The sequence below is a fragment of the Stegostoma tigrinum genome, chromosome 20, assembly GCF_030684315.1.
Source record: "Stegostoma tigrinum isolate sSteTig4 chromosome 20, sSteTig4.hap1, whole genome shotgun sequence".
Taxonomy (NCBI): Eukaryota; Metazoa; Chordata; class Chondrichthyes; order Orectolobiformes; family Stegostomatidae; genus Stegostoma; species Stegostoma tigrinum.
Window position 1 is genome coordinate 20,014,467 of NC_081373.1, and position 18,865 is coordinate 20,033,331.

The following is an 18,865-nucleotide window of genomic DNA, read 5'->3' on the forward strand; positions in this document are numbered from 1 at the left end:
GTTGGTGAATCTACTACCGTTGCAGGCAAAGCGTTCCATTCCCTTACTACTCTCTGAGTAAAGAAACTACCTCTGACATCTGTCCTATATCTTTCACCCCTCAATTTAAAGCTATGCCCCCTCGTGCTCGCCATCACCATCCTAGGAAAAAGGCTCTCCCTATCCACCCTATCTAACGCTCTGATTATTTTATATGTTTCAATTAAGTCACCTCTCGACCTTCTTCTCTCTAATGAAAACAGCCTCAAGTCCCTCAGCCTTTCCTTGTAAGACCTTCCCTCCATACTAGGCAACATTCTAGTAAATCCCCTCTGCACCCTTTCCAAAGCTGCCACATTCTTCTTATAATGCGGTGACCAGAACTGTACACAATACTCCAAGTGCGGCTGCACCAGAGTTTTGTACAGCTTCACCAGAACCTCTTGGTTCCGGAACTCGGGAACTCGATCCCTTTATTAATAAAAGCTAAAACACTGTATGCCTTCTTAACAGCCCTGTCAACCTGGGTGGCAACTTTCAAGGATCTGTGTACATGGACACCGAGATCTCTCTGCTCATCTAAACTACTAAGAATCTTACCATTAGCCCAGTACTTTGCCTTCCGGTTACTCCTACCAAAGTGCATCACCTCACACTTGTCTGGATTAAACTCCATTTGCCACCTCTCAGCCCAGCTCTGCAGCTTATCTATGTCTCTCTGCAACCTACAGCATCCTTCGTCACTATTCACAACTCCACCAACCTTAGTGTCGTCTGCAAATTTACTAACCCATCCTTCTACGCCCTCATCCAGGTCATTTATAAAAATGACAAACAGCAGTGGACCCAACACCGACCCTTGCGGTACACCACTGGTAACTGGACTCCAGGATGAACATTTTCCATCAACCACCACCCTCTGTCTTCTTTCAGCAAGCCAATTTCCGATCCAAACTGCTATATCTCCCACAATTCCATTCCTCCGCATTTTGTACAATAGCCTATTGTGGGGAACCATATCGAACGCCTTGCTGAAATCCATATACACCACATCAACCGGTTTACTCTCATCTACCTGTTTGGTCACCTTCTCAAAGAACTCAATAAGGTTTGTGAGGCACGACCTTCCCTTCACAAAACCATGCTGACTATCCCTATTCAATTTATTCTTTTCTAGAAGATTATAAATCCTATCCCTTATAACCTTTTCCAACACTTTACCAACAACTGAGGTAAGACTCACAGGTCTATAATTACCAGGGTTGTCTCTACTCCCCTTCTTGAACAGGGGAACCACATCTGCTATCCTCCAGTCGTCTGGCACTATTGCTGAAGACAATGACGAGTTAAAGATCAATGCCAAAGGCTCGGCAATCTCCTCCCTGGCTTCCCAGAGGATCCTAGGATAAATCCATCCGGCCCAGGGGACTTATCTTTCTTCACCCTCTGTAGGATTTCTAATACCTCTTCCTTGTGAACCTCAATCCCACCTAGTCTAGTAGCCTATCTCAGTATTCTCCTCGACAACATTGTCGTTTTCTAGAATGAATACAGTTGAAAAATATTCATTTAGCGCTTCCCCTATCTCATCTGACTCCACACACAACTTACCACTACTATCCTTGGTTGGCCCTAATCTTACTTTTGTCATTCTTTTATTCCTTAAATACCTATAGAAAGCCTTAGGGTTTATCCTGATCCTATCCACCAACAACTTCTCATGTCTCCTTCTGGCTCTTCTGAGCTCTCTCTTTAGGTTTTTCCTGGCTACCTCGTAGTGCCCAAGCGCCCTAACTAAGCCTTCACATCTCATCCTAACATAAGCCTTCTTCTTCCTCTTGACCAGAGATTCCACCTCCTTCGTAAACCACGGCTCCCGCGCTCTACAGCTTCCTCCCTGCCTGACAGGTACATACTTATCTAGGACACACAGGAGCTTCTCCTTGAATAAGGTCCACATTTCTCATGTGCCCATCCCCTGCATTTTCCTTCCCCATCCTATGCTCCCTAAGTCTTGCCTAATCTCATCATAATTGCCTTTCCCCCAGCTATAACTCTTGCCCAGTGGTATACACCTATCCCTTTCCATCACTAAAGTAAACATAACAGAATTGTGATCGCTATCACCAAAGTGCTCACCTACTTCCAAATCTAACACCTGGCCGGGCTCATTACCCACTACCAAATCTAATGTGGCTTCACCCCTTGTTGGTCTATCTATATACTGTGTCAGGCAGCCCTCCTGCACACTCTGGACAAAAACTGACCCATCTATAGTACTCGAACAATTGTGTTCCCAGTCAATATTTGGACAGTTGAAGTCTCCCATGACAACTACCCTGTCTTTCTCACTCCTTTCGAGAATCATCTTTGCTATCCTTTCCTCTACATCTATGGAACTATTCGGAGGCCTACAGAAAACTCCCAACAGGGTGACCTCTCCTTTCCTGTTTCTAACCTCAGCCCATACTACCTCAGTTGACGAGTCCCCAAACATCCTTTCTGCAACTGTAATACTGTCCTTGACCAACAGTGCCACACATCCCCCTCTTTTACCATCTTCTCTATTCTTACTGAAACATCTAAATCCCGGAACCTACAACAACCATTCCTGTCCCTGCTCTATCCATGTCTCCGAAATGGCCACAACTTCGAAGTCCCAGGTACTAACTCATGCTGCAAGTTCACCCACCTGATTCCGGACGCTCCTGGCATTGAAGTAGACACACTTCAAACCAACTTCTTGCTTGCCGGTGCCATCTTGTGTCCCTGAAACTTTATTTCGGACCTCCCTCCTCTCAACCTTTTCTATAGTCGAACTACAATTTTGGTTCCCACCCCCCTGCTGAATTAGTTTAAACCCACCTGAATAGCCTTAGCAAATTTCCCCCCCAGGATATTGGAACCCCTCTGGTTTAGGTGAACACCATCTTGCTTGTAGAGGTCCCACCTGCCCCAGAAAGAGCCCCAATTATCCAAGAATCCAAAACCCTCCCTCCTGCACCATCCCTTTAGCCACGTGTTCAACTCCTCTCTCTCCCTATTCCTCGCCTCACTAGCACGTGGGTAGAAGTCACTAGGTGGCAGGGGTTAGCATGGATGGGATATGAGGAGTGTGAGTGTGAGGAGAGTTTCATATTTAATTCTTTTATTTTTACGCACAGTGCAGAATGCCTTGAAGGATGTTTCCTGCCCAGCTCACCACAGAACCTGATAGCCTCCTTGGCTCTGCTTGGGTCCAGCCCGTAGCTTCTCCCTCCAGCCCAGTCAAAGATGGGGAAAGCAGGCGAGCTTTTGTGCTCCTGAGATGCTGCTTGGCCTGCTGTGTTCATCCAGCTTCACACTTTGTTATCTTGGATTCTCCAGCATCTGCAATTCCCATTATCACAGACCATTTCTAACAGTTGGGTATGGAGCTAGATATTGACACCAGACCTGGGAAGGAACATCCGAGGCTCTCTCTTTTATTTGCGTACATTTATTATGATTCTGAATTCCATATTTATAAGACGGACTGACTCCATAAATATTCCCTGCGATAATTGCACTATTTGCAGTGCTGTCATTAACAGGAGGATGTAATTTCAGCTTGACTAGCTTATATTAAGTCACCATGATAAAAGTGGACAGAGAAATTAAACAAAACATTGACATACAATTTCTTTGGACTCCATTTACGCAGCTTGTTGACCAAGATTACTATTATTAGGATTTCTGATAAAAATTTCAACATTGACAAATTAAATTGTCGACGTAAACATATTTGACAGCAATTTGCTGTGCAAAGAGCTTCCTTTGCAGATATAGTTGCAACTTCCAGTATTTCTGACGTGAGATTCCCCAGTTTTCTTTCCCGCACCATTTTGGTTTTCCTTACTTTCAGGGAGTTGTTCCCTTTGCATCCAGTGTTTAAATCCGCAGGTTTTCAGCCTACCAAAAACATCTTGGAAACTGTTTGTATGTTTTTGAGCCCTTGTATATGTAGATACGTCTGCTCCACTCATGTTCAAGCTTGTTGCCCTCTATCATGCCACCATTTATGCTGTAATCTAAATGCTTGTGTTTTTATAGTGCCCGTGGATTGCTTTTCTGCAATGATTGCATTTTGCTGAAGAAACATGTTCTTCCCACATAGATTCTCATTTTGTTCTTGGCCTTTGTCATTCTGCACGTTATTTGAGCAGTTTCTGTTTTAAAGTGCATTATCACCACATTCATTGAGAAGGCTGAGATCAAACTGTTAAAGTCTACTGATCCAGACTCTCGGTGTTTAACACGAAGGCTTATCGAGATGCCAGTTTGTATTGACAAAGTGCATATTTAAGTCCACTTGACCTCAACCTCTCCCTCTTGTTCTGGACATTCATCTTGAACAGATTACTCCTCTTGCCCCACCTCCCAAACCCAGGCACTGGTTTTCTGGCTTCTGACTCACTCTCTTCTCCCCCCACAGGTCTCTGATGAGATTGTCTGATGTGAAACTAATTAGTGGGGTGGGGAGTGCGCATGGAAAATTATGGACCAAATTAAAGAGAGGAAGTCCTCCACAGAGGTTGGTGAAGTTAACAGAACAAGTAACAGGACAGAGAGTATGGAAAAGGTCAGCAATTTAACTTAAGGCGCAGCAGATAAGGGGACAAATATGAGAAGGGAGTGGGGTGCGATCGATGCACACCTGAGGGTGCCGATGGGTCCAGTATGCAAAACAAAGTAAATGATCTTGTAACACCAATTGAAATTGGCAGACATGGTGTTGAGGACGTCACAGAGACATGGCTGCAAAGGGATTGGACTGGGAACAAAATATCCAAGGATATATGTCCAATCAAAAGGACATACAGGGGGTGCAAGGTTAGGTTGTTTATAAGAAATTGAATTCAGTCAACAGCAAGAAGCACTATAGAGTCAGAAGTCACTGAATCTGTGTGTGGTATGTTGAGGAACTGCAGAGGGAGAAAGGACCATGATGAGAGTTGTGTATAGGCCTCGTAACAGTGGTCAGAATGGGAAAAGCTTGAATCATATGTTGTAATATTACAATTGAATAAAGATAACGACAAAGATTGAGGGAGGACCTTGCCAGAGATAATTGGAAGGGGACCCTAGCAGGGAAGACAGTGAAGCAGCAATGGCAGAGTTTCTGGGGTTAATTCGGGATGCACAGTGGCAACTCATCCCAAGTAAGAAAAAGTGCACTAAGCGGAGGATGAGGCAACCATAGCTGACAAGGGATGTCAGGGACAGCATAAAGCCAAAGAGAAAGCATACAATGTGGTGAAGATTAGAGGGAACCAGAGGTTTGGAAAGACTTAAAAACCAGCAGAGGACAGCTAGAAAAGCAATAATGGGGGAGAAGATGAAATGAGTGTAAGCTAGCTAGTAACATAGAAGAAGATTGCAAGAGTTTTTTTTAAGATATCTTAAAGGAAAGAGATGGGAAAGAGTGGACATTGCACTGCTGGAAAATGGGGTCGGAGAAGTAGTAATGGGGAACAAGGAAAAGTGAAGGAACTGAATTGGTACTTTCCTTCAGTTTTCACAGTGGAAAGCACCAACAAGATACCAGAACTTCAAGAGAGTCAAGGGAGAGAGGTGAGCGTAGTAGGCATCACTAAGGAGAAGGTGCTGGGGAAGCTGAAAAGTCTGAAGGTGGATAAATGTCCTGGACTAGATGGACTATTCACTCGTGTTCTGAATAAGATAGTGCTAGTTCAGGACTCACTTAATGTTAACAGGCATGTAACATTTGCAGTTAGGAAGGCAAATGTAATAGTCGTATTCATTTCAAGGGGACTAGAATACAAGAGCAGAGTTGTACTGTGGATGCTGTATAAAGCTCTGGTCAGATCACATTGGAAATATTGACCAGTTTTAGCCCCTGTATCTGAAGAAGATTGTGCTGGCCTTGGAGGGGTGCAGATGAGGTTTACAAGAATGACCCCAGGGATGAAGGGCTTGTCAAATGAGGAGCAGTTAAGAGCTCTAGGTCTGAATTCAATGAAGTTTATAGGAATACGGGGGATCTGATTGAAACTTACATAATACCTAGTGGCCTAAATAGAGTGGATGTGGAGAAGATGTTTCCCCTAGTAGGAGAGAGTCTAAGACCTGAGGGCACAGACTCAGAGTGAAGGGGCAATGCTTTAGAACAGAAATGAGGAATTTCTTCAGCCAGAGGATGGTTAATCTGTGGATCTCATTGCTACAGAAGCCTGTGGAGGCCAAATCATTGAGTGAATTTAAGGCAGAAGTAAATAGGTTCATGATTAGTAAGGTTACAGCGAGAAGGCAGGAGAATGGAGTTGAGAAATATATTAGTGAAGATTGGTGGAGTGGACTCAATGGATTGAATGGTCTAATTCTGCTCTTATACATTTTGGTTTTATGATCCTGCAGTTTGCTGGTTTCTCAGTGCTACCCTGGTAAATTAGCAGATTTTTCAAATCTATATTTTAGAAGCCATTGTATTTCCTTTATCCTTTCTTCTATCTTTTCATAGAACTCTATAAAATTACTGAGCAGTTTTTTTAAACATGTACTTATCTGTTTCTAATTTATTTCTATTTCTGCAGGTGCTTTATAATTTCATACTTCGTTACAGAAGCATATAGTTTATTAACAAATGCAGTAACACTAATGACAGGTATTTCTTGGGATTATCCCACATCACTGAGCAAAACCATTGGAAAACAGAAAGAAATGCCAGGCTGAATGCTGACCTTTACAAAGCTGAATTCACTGCAGCCACGGAAGAAAATTACTTTGATCAGTGTTTGGTGCAAAATTGCTGATCTTTGCAGAAATTTTGTCTTCCAGCTGGACAAAGACAACAGGTCTCTTAAAAGAATCAGCATGTTGTACATGGCACAACTTGGAAAGGAGACCATCCCTCTAAACCTGACTTTCGATGAGGATTCAGCAATTATTGCGACAAATACAACATTAGACAAAGATGCCAGATGTTCCTCAGTTGACTGCCAACAACAAATTCAAGGTGAAGTATTGTCAAAAAGAGCACTATTTCATTGAAAAGGGAAATCCTAAATCCACCTATGCAGTTCCTTGAAATTAAAAAAAATGTAATTATTAATGTTGTTCTTATTCTTGAAAAGCATTATAGATATGTATTATATGTGAGATCATATAAGAACATAAGAAATAGGAACAGGAGTATGCCATCTGGCCCGACCAACCTGCTCTACCATTCAATAACATCATGGCTGATCTTTTCATGGAATCAGCTCCACTTATCAGTCTGCTCACCATAACTCTTAATACCTTTGCTATTTAAAAATCTATCTGTCTTTGCCCTAAAACCATTCAATTAGGTAGCCTCAACTGCTTCACTGGGCAGAGAATTCCACAGATTCATAACCCTTTGGGTGAAGATGCTCCTCATCAGCTTAGTCCTAAATCAGCTCCGCCTTATTTTGAAGCAATGCCTTAATGGAGGTTGCTTTTTCATCTTTGCATCCTAATAAGTTGCATACATTTCAAACTGAATTATTTATGAGAACTGAAACAAATATGAAATAATTGTCTGAGACCAGCTCAAAGACGTAATCACATTCTAGATTGGCCTCTTATTTGTTGGTTAATAACTAAAAATAATGTGGTTTTGAAACATTTCCGAACACCCATTAAGACCTATAGAAGTTTTTTTTGTATTTACTTAGTGTTGATAGCATCTATAGTGTGTAGGGATATGCAGGCTGCGTGGGTTAGCCATGGGAAATGCGGAGTTACAGGGATAGGGATGGAGGATTGGTCTTGGTGGGATACTCTTCAGAAGGTCAGCGTGACTCAATGGGCCAAATAGCTTGTTTCTGTACTGTAAGGATTCTATGATTCATTTGGGCTCACACTCAATCTTGGAACACACAGAATTTTATTAAACCATATTTATCCAATCTAGAAACATGTAAAACCAACACTGTTCCATTCTTCAACATCGAGAACCCTTATTCTGACAATTGCAAACTTGGTTAAAAGTTATAGAGTAAGAAAAGAAAGCAGTTATTTATGTAATTAAGAAATGTTTCTAAAGATAGACCTTCAAAATGAGTTGATATCAACACTGGAAGAGAAGAAGCAGCTATCCTTTCAGATGGAAAACCTGAAAGGTCTTTGGGAGGACCTTACTGATAAAGTAAGTATTGGATTCAGAGTAATATTTGTTACTGATGAATATTGATATTGATAATGATACTGATATTTGAAATAATTATGATCTCAATTTTACTCTTGGACAATATTAGGCGAGTACTGTCAACTTGAATTCTGAGTAAGAAGTTGATGCGTTCAATCTGCTATCCACAGATTTGAGAATAGGGTCTAAGTTGACATTTCAATGTAATGCAGCAGTTTCCCATAAGGAACAAAAGAATGCTTCTTCTGTTCTGGATGTTTATTCCTCAGCTCACAATAAGATGTTTTAATTATCTGGTCACATACCTGAAGGCTGCTTGTTTGGACTATGTGTACAAAAAGACTGCTGCATCACATAATAACAGTGACTAAACTTTAAAAGTATTTCAATTTATCAATGGAAAGGCTGAAAGTAATGTAAAATCAATAGTCTGCAGACAAAGTACAGCTAGATTAGTAAAAGAATCTATTGATGCAACAAAATGGCTAAATATCATCGTACATAGTATTTAGTCTGAAAAAGATTCTGGAATGTTAGGTCTTCTGTGATATTTTAATGCATCATCAGTTTTCTTCTGAGTGTAGATTCTTCTTGTCAGAGTTGCAATCTTGACATCAATTCCAGTTTCTATGTTTAAAGTTAGTTTGAAATATACATCACTCGTCAAAATAGCGACATTATTGCCATCTCAGGATTAAGATAGTGAATAGGAAATGAACAAAGGACCGAACTAAGAGCATTTTGAATATTTCTTCAGGGCAGACCAATTAAGTTAGTCAATATGATGACTTTATTATTGATCAGATGACAGATCCACCTGTTTGATTGTAATTAACATCAAGAAGTAAGACTCCAGAAGAAATATGTGTGGCACACAGTACAAAAAAGAATAATTGGCGACTGTTTTTCACCTTGCTCATAGTTAATAAATATGAGGTAAAATAAAAACAGAATCTTGCTGACTATAAAATTGCATGTCAGTTAGTCCCTGAGCAATAAAAATGAGTTGGTATTGTATGTAATGTGTGTAAAAAGTTTAACTTGTGAATCTGCAATATGTAGAGTAGTCAGCGAAATGTATATTGATTTTAAAACGAACAAATGCTGCTGAAAGAAATTGTGAAATCAAGGGAGACATGGTCAGAAATTTGGAACTGTGGAGGACCATGAGGATGTATAAACACATGAATCAGTAGTACCAGTTTCGGAAAAAGTAGTGCGCAGATGCAAAAGTAATCAGAAAGGTTAATTGAAATATTTTTATTTATCTAAAGGGGTTGGATAGATGATGAAGTTATACTTCAGTTGAGCAAAGCTTTGGTCAAACCTTGTAAGGAATATGACTTTAGTTTTGGACGGCTTTTATTTTCTTTGGATTTGAACCTTTCAGGCAAAGCTGACATGTACTTGACATCTTTATTTGTTCTTGAGCTGGTGGTGGTGACGCACTTTATAACATTTGCACCGCTATTTCCAAGGGCAGTTAAGTGATGCACCCAAGTGAGGTAAGGTCACGGCTGCGCTCTCAGTTAATCACAGCAAATATTTAAAACATAACTTTCGGGCTTCAATTAAACTCAGTTAAGCAGATCAGTAATGAAGGAGAGCCAATTCCAGGGTTTTCTATGTGTAGAGTCTTACTGCCTTCTGCATAGAAACTTTAATAAAACCCAACATCAATAACATGCACAAAAATAGATAAAGAGCTGAGAAAAGAATAGTTTTGGGCAGGCATATGTAGTAGAATTAGGAAATACAGTTACTAAGATAGAGAGTCCCTTGAGTTGTAAAAATGAAATGACTCAAACGTAGTGTTTAGCTATGATTTGTTCCTTTCACATTGGACAAAGTTTGCATATCTTGAGTCCTCACTGAACAAAATTTTTCCAAGTTGTTTTTTCACCAGCGTTGGTTTGAGGAAGAGGGAAGCATCCTTGCTGTTATTAGCCCATGTTGTTTTCTCTTTTTTTTGCTGCTACTTCATGGATTCTGGTGTCTGTGTCATTTTTTCATTCCAAACTGGATAATTGTGGGCAATCTTTCACCTCCTAATAAGTGCAGTTATCATACAAGTGTGAATAAAACAAGAGATGGGAATTCCTTGATGCCTCTCTGAGTTTTAGTGCCTGTTACTTAAAAAGGTAATTCCAAGCCAGCCAGATTTGCATATTCCACATGGAGTTTCCTGTGCTTGTTGGGTGATCACAGTTGCCATTTTAGATTAGCAGTGTCCTTTTTTATAACTATGTTTAGTCTTTGAACATTTCAGTGTTAAAGTCAAATGATGAAAGTTACATATTTTTAGTCCATCTTCACTGCAGTTGTAATAGGAGTCAACCACATTGCTGTTGAGTTGGAGTCAAGTGTGGATCAAACCAGATAAAGACAATAAGATTTCCTTTCCGAATGACATTAGTGGGTTTGTTTCATGATCAGCACTTATATGAGAAATGGACCAACGGTAGATCCTTACGTCATATGGGGGAGGTAATATTACAAGAGCAGAATGAGAAACTATTGGAAGTGTTATTCTGTCTGAGAAGATCAATAAGAATGGAACCAGGCAAGGGCACCCAGTTAGATATTGGTGGAGAGGTATTGGGGAGCGCAGTTCAAGGCCAGATTTCTCTCAATCTGCTTGAATAACAGAACTAGTTGAAGGGGATGTATGATGTATTCCTGCATTTGTAAATATCTATATGGAAAGTAGAAAACAAAACTTGATACTCAAATCAGTCAAAAAGATGGCTATTATGTGGAAGTTTATACTATAAGTGGATTTAAGTAAGTTTTACAGTTTACCTGCTGTGTGTATTTAATGTAATGGGATATTTATTTTATTATTATTTCTAGTTACAGAAGGAAGAACAGAAAAATATTGATCTGGCTGCTGAAATTGATAAGCAGAGTCAACTTCTAGCCAAGTACAACAAAGGTTTAATTTTTTTCTCTGATAGAGCCATGAAATTAGAAAAATGATTAATTGTTAAATCAGAGAAATAACTGCTGGCTTTCTGTTGCAAAAATGCACTAAGACATGGCAAATGCTACTGTGAAGTATCTGAGGGCTGAACAACAATGACTGTATATAAAAACCATTAATTTCATTTCAACATATATATATACTGAGAATAGTGTAACATGGCTTTGTATTATCAATGGATACATGTGCATTATCTGAATCATTAATTTTTCACTGGCGTCAGTCTCAATCAATAATTACTCAGTTATCTTGGGCGTTATGGCTACCTCAAGACCATTTGATGCAGAAATATCATATATTCTTCTGACCTTCATAATTTATCATTCATTCTTCAGAGCCACCTTGTTTATTCATAGGCTGGTGCCCTGCAGCTTGTGGCATGATTTTACTGCAGTCAAGTTGAGGAGACAAGCCCTAAGTCTGCTTCATCTGGAATGGGAATCAAAGTGGGATTTTGAACCACATGCCAACTGTCTAGCTGAATGAGCTAACCAGCATCTCCTCCCCATTGACATGCCTTCTTTTTTTAAATTCGTGCAAGTGATTCCCTTCTATCAGTGATTTATTCTGTTCTCTGTTAAAGTTGTGCCTTGAAACAAAAAAGGGCTGTGTGTAAAGATATACAAACACCCTTGATAACTTTTGAGTTAATCAAAAGTTGTTGGCAGTTAACTCTTCTACCAGCACAACTTATTGTTGTAAATTCACTACTCAACATTTTACTACTACTCAACTTCACAAAAGTTCTACCTAAATGATGGCACAGTTTCTTTGATGATCTTTGTCTAAAATTTTAATAATTATTCTCTATTTAAAGACTTAAAGTGTCATTTATAGTCATGCCCTTAAACCAGAAACTGCATGCACAGCATTTTTATTTCCAACCTTGGCTATATGACTTGTACAGTAAAGGGATTGAAGTCTTTTCCTCTTTTGACCATGAAATTTGTTGGAGGAGTATCTAATCAGTCATTAAATGTATAAAGTGGTCCAGAGCTAAAAACAGAGAGTGTAAAAAATGGCCAAATGTAATATAATTATAAAGCATTTGCTTTAAATCCAACCAAGCTGAAATGTGAAACATGCTTCAAATATTCTGTCAGTAAAGATTGAATAAAGCCATTGATATTGTTTTAGGACCTAACCTTCTCTTTAGCTATTTTGGGAAAGTGAAAACTATGGAGAACAAGTATAGGTACACAGAAATTAAATAGTAACCACAGTTTTATTGAAATTGTGATGCATATTAATCAATACCTGCTGGCTTTTCAAAATTATTATAGTTACTGCATAATGCTGCTTCTATTCTAACAAAGAAACTGCAACAAACTCCCATTTTTCTTTGCTGTTACCATGAAAAGATAAAAGCAGTGAGCGATTTCCCTTCACCTTACAACTATGTATGAATGGGAACAAAAGGAAATAGAAGTAAATGCAAGTATTCCTTCCTATTATTTCTGTTGCTAAGTCCTTTGGAGAAGATACATTGTTCGTTAAATGAGAATATGGCACAGTCAGATAAGCCTCCACCTTCTCCATGAGCAGTGTAGATGATAAAATCAGTTCAATTAAGGAAGCAGGACAATGTCCATTCAGTTCCTCCACCCAGAGCTTCCATTTTAATCAAGAAAAAAAAACTGGTGCTCCATCTAGTGATGTGAATGAGAACAAGCAAAATTTGTTCAACTCAAATAAATAAGAATTATTTATGAGGAGAAATTGCCCTGTTATAGGGTTATTCAGTGCAGATTTTGGAACTAGTTTTCTGTAAAGTGAAATGCTTTAGTCACACAAACAATAATCTGTCTTGATAAATCATATTTTGTTATTTTCTCCAGAATGTACTGTGGTGGTCCTTCACTAAAGCACACTAACACCAGGCTGCAGATTTGGTTTTAACAATAAACCAGATATATTACAAACAAGAAAAAAAAAACCAAGGTATCTACATCTAACGCAGTTTGAAATATTTCAAACTCCTGACGGAAGAAATTCCCATATACTCCCCAACATCAGAGCAAGATAGTGAGATACTGGTGCTGTTATGGGACTAGTAATTTAGAACACCATGCTAATGTTCTGGGACGTGTGTTTGACTCTCATCATGACAGATGGTGAAATTTAATTTTTAATAAAATAAATCTGGAATCAAAACCTAGCCTATTAGCCATCAAATAATTACTGTTTATTGTTTTAAAAGTTCATTTGGTTCACTAATGACCTTTATAGAAGGAAATCTTCCTTCCTTACCAGATCTGGCCTAAATGTTACTCCAGACACACAGCAATGTGGTGGGTTCTTAACTGCCGACTGGGCAAATAGTTATGGCCAATAAATGTTGGCCTTGCCGAAGATGCCCACTTCTGATGATTAACCAGAGACATTTTCTTTTCCTATTAAACTTGTATGTTAATTTAACTGCTTTTCATTTCCAGTCCTGAGAGATAGGAAACCTTTCCCTTGACCAGCCCAACCACTTAGATTTCCTCAGTGCCTTAATAATCTGCAGCGCTCTAAACAAACATTCTGGAAGTTTTCACAAACTACAGTCGTAACACTGAAGTAACATACTCGCTTAATTGCTTTGAACTATTTTGATCTCCACAAGTAAGTAAATTGGGAATTGAGCCTGGTGCAGTCTTATTTGAACTGAATAAAAGCTTTCCATTGTTTGTGTTTTCCAGCTAAAATTAATTCTTAATTATTCTAAACTCAAAGCCAACTCAAACAATTCAAGACCTTCAGTCATTTGCTATCTGACATGTGCCAGTTTAAAATCATGAGCAAACCTAGATAATTACTGAACCTCTTCATACAAGTAGACCAAACCCATATGCCATTATTTTAAAATGCAAACTCTTAAATTTTGCATCTTTCATTATTATAAAAAAAGTACTGACTACTGCAAATTCAAATTTTTCATACACGTGACTTTTGAGAATCCATTAATAGCATTCAGGCACGCAAACAAATACGTTAAGTTTTTACTCAGGCTTAAGGGACGTATGTTACGCACACGTATATACCTCTGAATTAAGTAAAAAGTACTCACTAATACAGAAAATATTTTTTGCCTAAAAGAATGGAATAACTGAAATGTAACTTTTAAAAAAATAAAATTTGTGTTTCTCTAAGTTTCTATTTTGGCCCTGGAGGAATATGATGACCTGGAAAAAAGTCTGGATCTGGAGAAGGATCTCCGAAAGGAGGCAGAGACTTTTGCACGTGAGGTACAAAAATCAGTAACAGACCAATTACTGACAGTGTATCGAATGGTTACATTTTCAAAATGGCAAAAAGAAGTACATTCTTAGTCATGGTGCAGGATTGTATACACTTATAATGTCACTTCTTTAAAAGAATATTATTAATTGATATATTGTTTAGTTATACATGTTATACGTGTTGACTGGCATTGTCTTTCCAGGTATGTCGATAACATATATCAATTATTGTCAGAAGAGTTCAACTACTTCATTAAATCATAAATACTGTTATAATTGGATAAGAACATATGGGTAAAATGTACTTCCTTACTAACGGTAATCTTTCTCCAACTTACCCTCATATACAATTTTCTACTTGAGATGCAAGGTAAACAATCTTTAGCCCCTGACACCCCCACCCCTCCAAGTTTATGACAGCTGTTCAAGCATTTTCTGGGATTGAAGTGTCCAAGCTCTTTGTCTTGGCAAGCCACTTAAACCCATACAATGGAACTTTGTAGACCACCTGTAATGTATATATCATCTGGATTTCCTGGAAAACAACCCTTTCCAAATCACTGCCTCAAAAATTACATCAGGGCAAACTAACAAGCAAGAATAAAAGTGTAAAATCTAGCAATTTGCCAGGCTTTTGTGAGCCTGACTTTCAGAATGTATCAGCCACCTTAAAGTCTACGTATACACTGTTTACTTAAGCTAACCAGTAATTTCCATGTCACTGAATGGTCATATGCCTTTTATTAGTTTTGAGATTCATATTTTTGTAGCACCGCAGTATGCAGCTGGGGACAATTGTAAAGCTTAACAAGGATAGTTGTTCCATTAAATTAAAATTTTGGTTAAATTGGATAATGAAACAAACAATGACACTGGTTAGCTGCTTTGTCAGAAAATGGATTTGATTTGTAGGTTGTTGGAGCCATTCAACATATTTGTCATTATGGTTGTATCTGAAAGAGATAAAAAAATTGAAAATTTAAAACTGTACTTTGAATATCCCATTCAATGATATAGGGGAAATGAAAAGGCAGTGATTTAGTCATTGGGCTGAGAGAGACCTGAAGGACATGAACTTTGTTCTTGTGATATAACATATGCAAAGAAAACATGGATGTACGATTGGAGGAAATCATTGAAAAGAGGTGTGTGGAGAGAATGGACTCTTTAGGAACATCTAAATTGATGGTGTAAAGAGGTTTGGCTGGACAGCCATAAGCTAAAGCATAGATGATGCAATTTGATAAGAAATTAGTTAATCATGAGCACATTAATGTGAGGCTATGAGCCTTGCAGAGTGATTTGTACTATTCCTAGCATTAGCTCTGATGATGAAGATGACTCACCAAACAGGCTGGAACAAATTTCCTAAGATGAATAACGAAGATCACCAGTAGTGATGCTGCAAACTAAATAGTAAATTTGGACAGAAATGTGATTGCAGTTTAAAATTATTTGCCTTCACTGCAGATGCTTTTGGAACAAAAGAAACTTAAAAGGCAAAGTCAAATTCTTATTCAAAAGATGGTGCCTAATGAGCAGTTGATGGAAGCACTTGATGACCTTGCTATCGTCACAGAAACTATAGAGGAGGAGAGAATTCTGCATGAGACAAAGGTAAGGTGCATTAGTGAAATTAGCCCTGCTAAAAATATCTGTCACTGTTGTTGTTGGTTCCTAGTTTACTGAATAAAGGTGAAAACATTCCTTACTGAACCAAATCAGACATCAATTAAGACTCAGTGATAATGGGAACTGCAGATGCTGGAGAATCCAAGATAACAAAGTGTGTAGCTGGATGAACACAGCAGGCCAAGCAGGCTCTCTGATGAAGGGTCTAGGCCCGAGACATCAGCTTTTGTGCTCCTGAGATGCTGCTTGGCCTGCTGTGTTCATCCAGCTCCACACTTTGTTATCATCAATTAACACTTAACATGTTTGTGTGAGAATGGAACGATATATCGGCTAAACCACACATAGGCTGATATCTTTCCTTCCCTAAAGTATATTTATGGACTAAATGGGTTTAAGAAAATCTAATATTGTTACTCTATGTTCTTTTAATATAGATGTGAACAACATAGAAGAAGGTCCTTCAGTTCATTGAGTCTTACATTCAATGTCTTAAAGTCTTTAGACTATAGTTTAAAGTTTATGTACAACAAATATAAACACTTTATAGTTTTATTGGCACTTTGATTGTTGACAGTGTTTTAAGTTCCAATTAAAAGAGAGTACTGATGTCAATTTCTGAAATTGCCATGGTAGAATTTGAAACCACATTTAGACCAATTGTCTAAACCTCAGTGACAGCTCTCATAATAATCTTTCAGCATCACAAATTTTATTGTGATCTTCTGTTAGAGGACATTCCTTTGATCCACACACAGTTTTATATACATTGACTAGTTAATTTATTAATGTTTAACTTACTAATAAAAGGCGTAAGAATATGAGGGTATAATAAACTGTATGACTGGAAAACAGAATGTAGTAAAATGTTGTGTCTTATTAATGCGAAATCATAGATGACAATGTCAGAGAGTGATAGATGAGATGTTGCTCCTTCAGTAGGCAGACAATGTTACTCAGAATAGCCAGCAACCAAAGGACCTCAGTTATCATCAACTAGAGGAGCAGTTCAGAAAAATAGCTAGAGACAGGGAGTCAGCATTACTTTAATGTTTCCATCAAATGAGTGGAGCTGCAGGACAAAACTCTTAAAATTTCATCAAAATTCATGAACAAAATGAGACTTTTTTTTGCAAAACAGATCACTGCTTTCTAACAGAATCCACAGCTGAAGCTAATTCTTTCAATCGAGTCAAATGTGACTGGTGAGAATAAACAGTTTAGCTGCCATCAGCTTCGAGATTAAAGTTGTTTCCGAATTTTCCTTAGTGCTGGACTTGAGATCTGGTAACATCCTTTGAATTGTCCACACACAGGCCTGTATGCCTGGATCTCATCTTGGAGACTTTGCTTTGCAGCTTCTAGCATTTTCTGTCTCATCCTGGGTGTGGCTAATAACATCTTTTTGATTTGATAAGGATAAGTCAGCATCACTTCAAGAAGCAATTGAAGTTAATGACACCTGTGGCAGGCAGTCAGCATCAACTAGAATAGCAGACGAGAAGAAGAGCCTAAACCAAGCAGAGCTTGATTGATTGGAGAGATAGCAGGAACTGCCAATGCTGGAGAATCTGAAGTTTGTTCTTGTACTACAGAGAAAGGAACTAACTGGTTTATGAGTCTGTGTTAAGTGATTAATATCTTTGCAAATCTTAAGTTTTAACATAGTATAAAAATTGATGATAAAGTTGACAAAACATAAAATTCAACGTACATAATTGAATAATATCATCAAATAATTAAAACTGATGACAGCAGGATAGATCAAGGCTGCAGCATATGGGAGCTCCTGAATGCTGTTGTGATCCAGCACAAATACATCTGTGGCAAGTGTTCAAAGTTTGAGAGGTTTCGGCTCAGAGTTTGAACTGGAGGCTGAACTTTAGATGTTGTGACGCATCAGGAAAGGAGAAAGTTACCAAGCTTCATTGAAAAAGCCGGGCATAACACAACTTACTAATGGAACTTCTGATTTGGTGAATGGTCAGGGACAGGGTGACGTGGTCGTGAGGTAGGTAGGTAAGGGGACCTAGGCGGCAGGACTTTCATCCTCCACAATTGTCCAATAGGTTTGAGGTTTTCTCGGAATTTTTGGATGAGAGGGGTGCTGCAGATTGAATGACATCGTGGTATTGGGAGCTATTCAAGTAGGGGGATCAAAAAGAATGATGTGGTATTATGTAATATTATCATGAGATGCATCAATACAGTTCTTTTCAGCAAAGAGCAAGAGTTCAGACAGCTATGTTGCCTGCCTAGTACCAGTATGTTTGCTCAGGAATCAAGCAAAACTTGCAATATGAGGGCTGAATAAGCAATAATTTTAGTCTAGATATGTACCAAGGACATAGGACACACTAGTAAAGAAGCTCTGTCAGACAGTGTGAGGAGCTGGGCACTAAATTATAATGCAGAACCTCAAATGTCACACTCTCTGAATTGTTATCTGAGCCATGTGCAAATTGGCATAAAATATGGAAAACTGGAAAGATGAATATATATGTCCTCAGAGATTTGTGTGGGGGATGTGACTTATGTTTCATTGGCCACCGGCATGAAGACTGTGTAAAGTGGGCTGGTACCAATGGTAAAGTCTACACATACAAACATTTGAACAAGGAACAACAATAGGCTACTCGGCCCTCCAAGCTTGCTCCACCATTCAATAAGATCATGGCTGATCTGATTTTAACCCAAGCTCTACATTCCTGCATGCTCTCAATAATCTTTCATCCCCTTGGTAATAAAGAATTTATTTATCTTTCCCTTAAAAATATTAAACTTTCTGCATCCACTGCCTTTTGAAGAGAGGAACTTCAAAGACACACAATCCTCTCAGACAAAATATGTTTCCTTGTCGTTATCTTAAAAGGGGAATCCCTTATTTCCACTTGAACA

General features: G+C 38.6%; 1 protein-coding gene across 1 annotated transcript in view; it reads left to right on the forward strand.

The window, feature by feature from the left end:
• Window positions 1–18,865, forward strand: part of shtn1 (shootin 1) — a 90,094-nt gene that overhangs the window by 48,280 nt on the left and 22,949 nt on the right. The window contains exons 6-10 of the mRNA XM_048550919.2: window positions 6,796–6,973; window positions 8,031–8,128; window positions 10,982–11,063; window positions 14,247–14,341; window positions 15,806–15,952. Coding sequence (XP_048406876.2) covers window positions 6,796–6,973; window positions 8,031–8,128; window positions 10,982–11,063; window positions 14,247–14,341; window positions 15,806–15,952 — 600 coding nt within the window. The remainder of the gene's footprint in view (window positions 1–6,795; window positions 6,974–8,030; window positions 8,129–10,981; window positions 11,064–14,246; window positions 14,342–15,805; window positions 15,953–18,865) is intronic.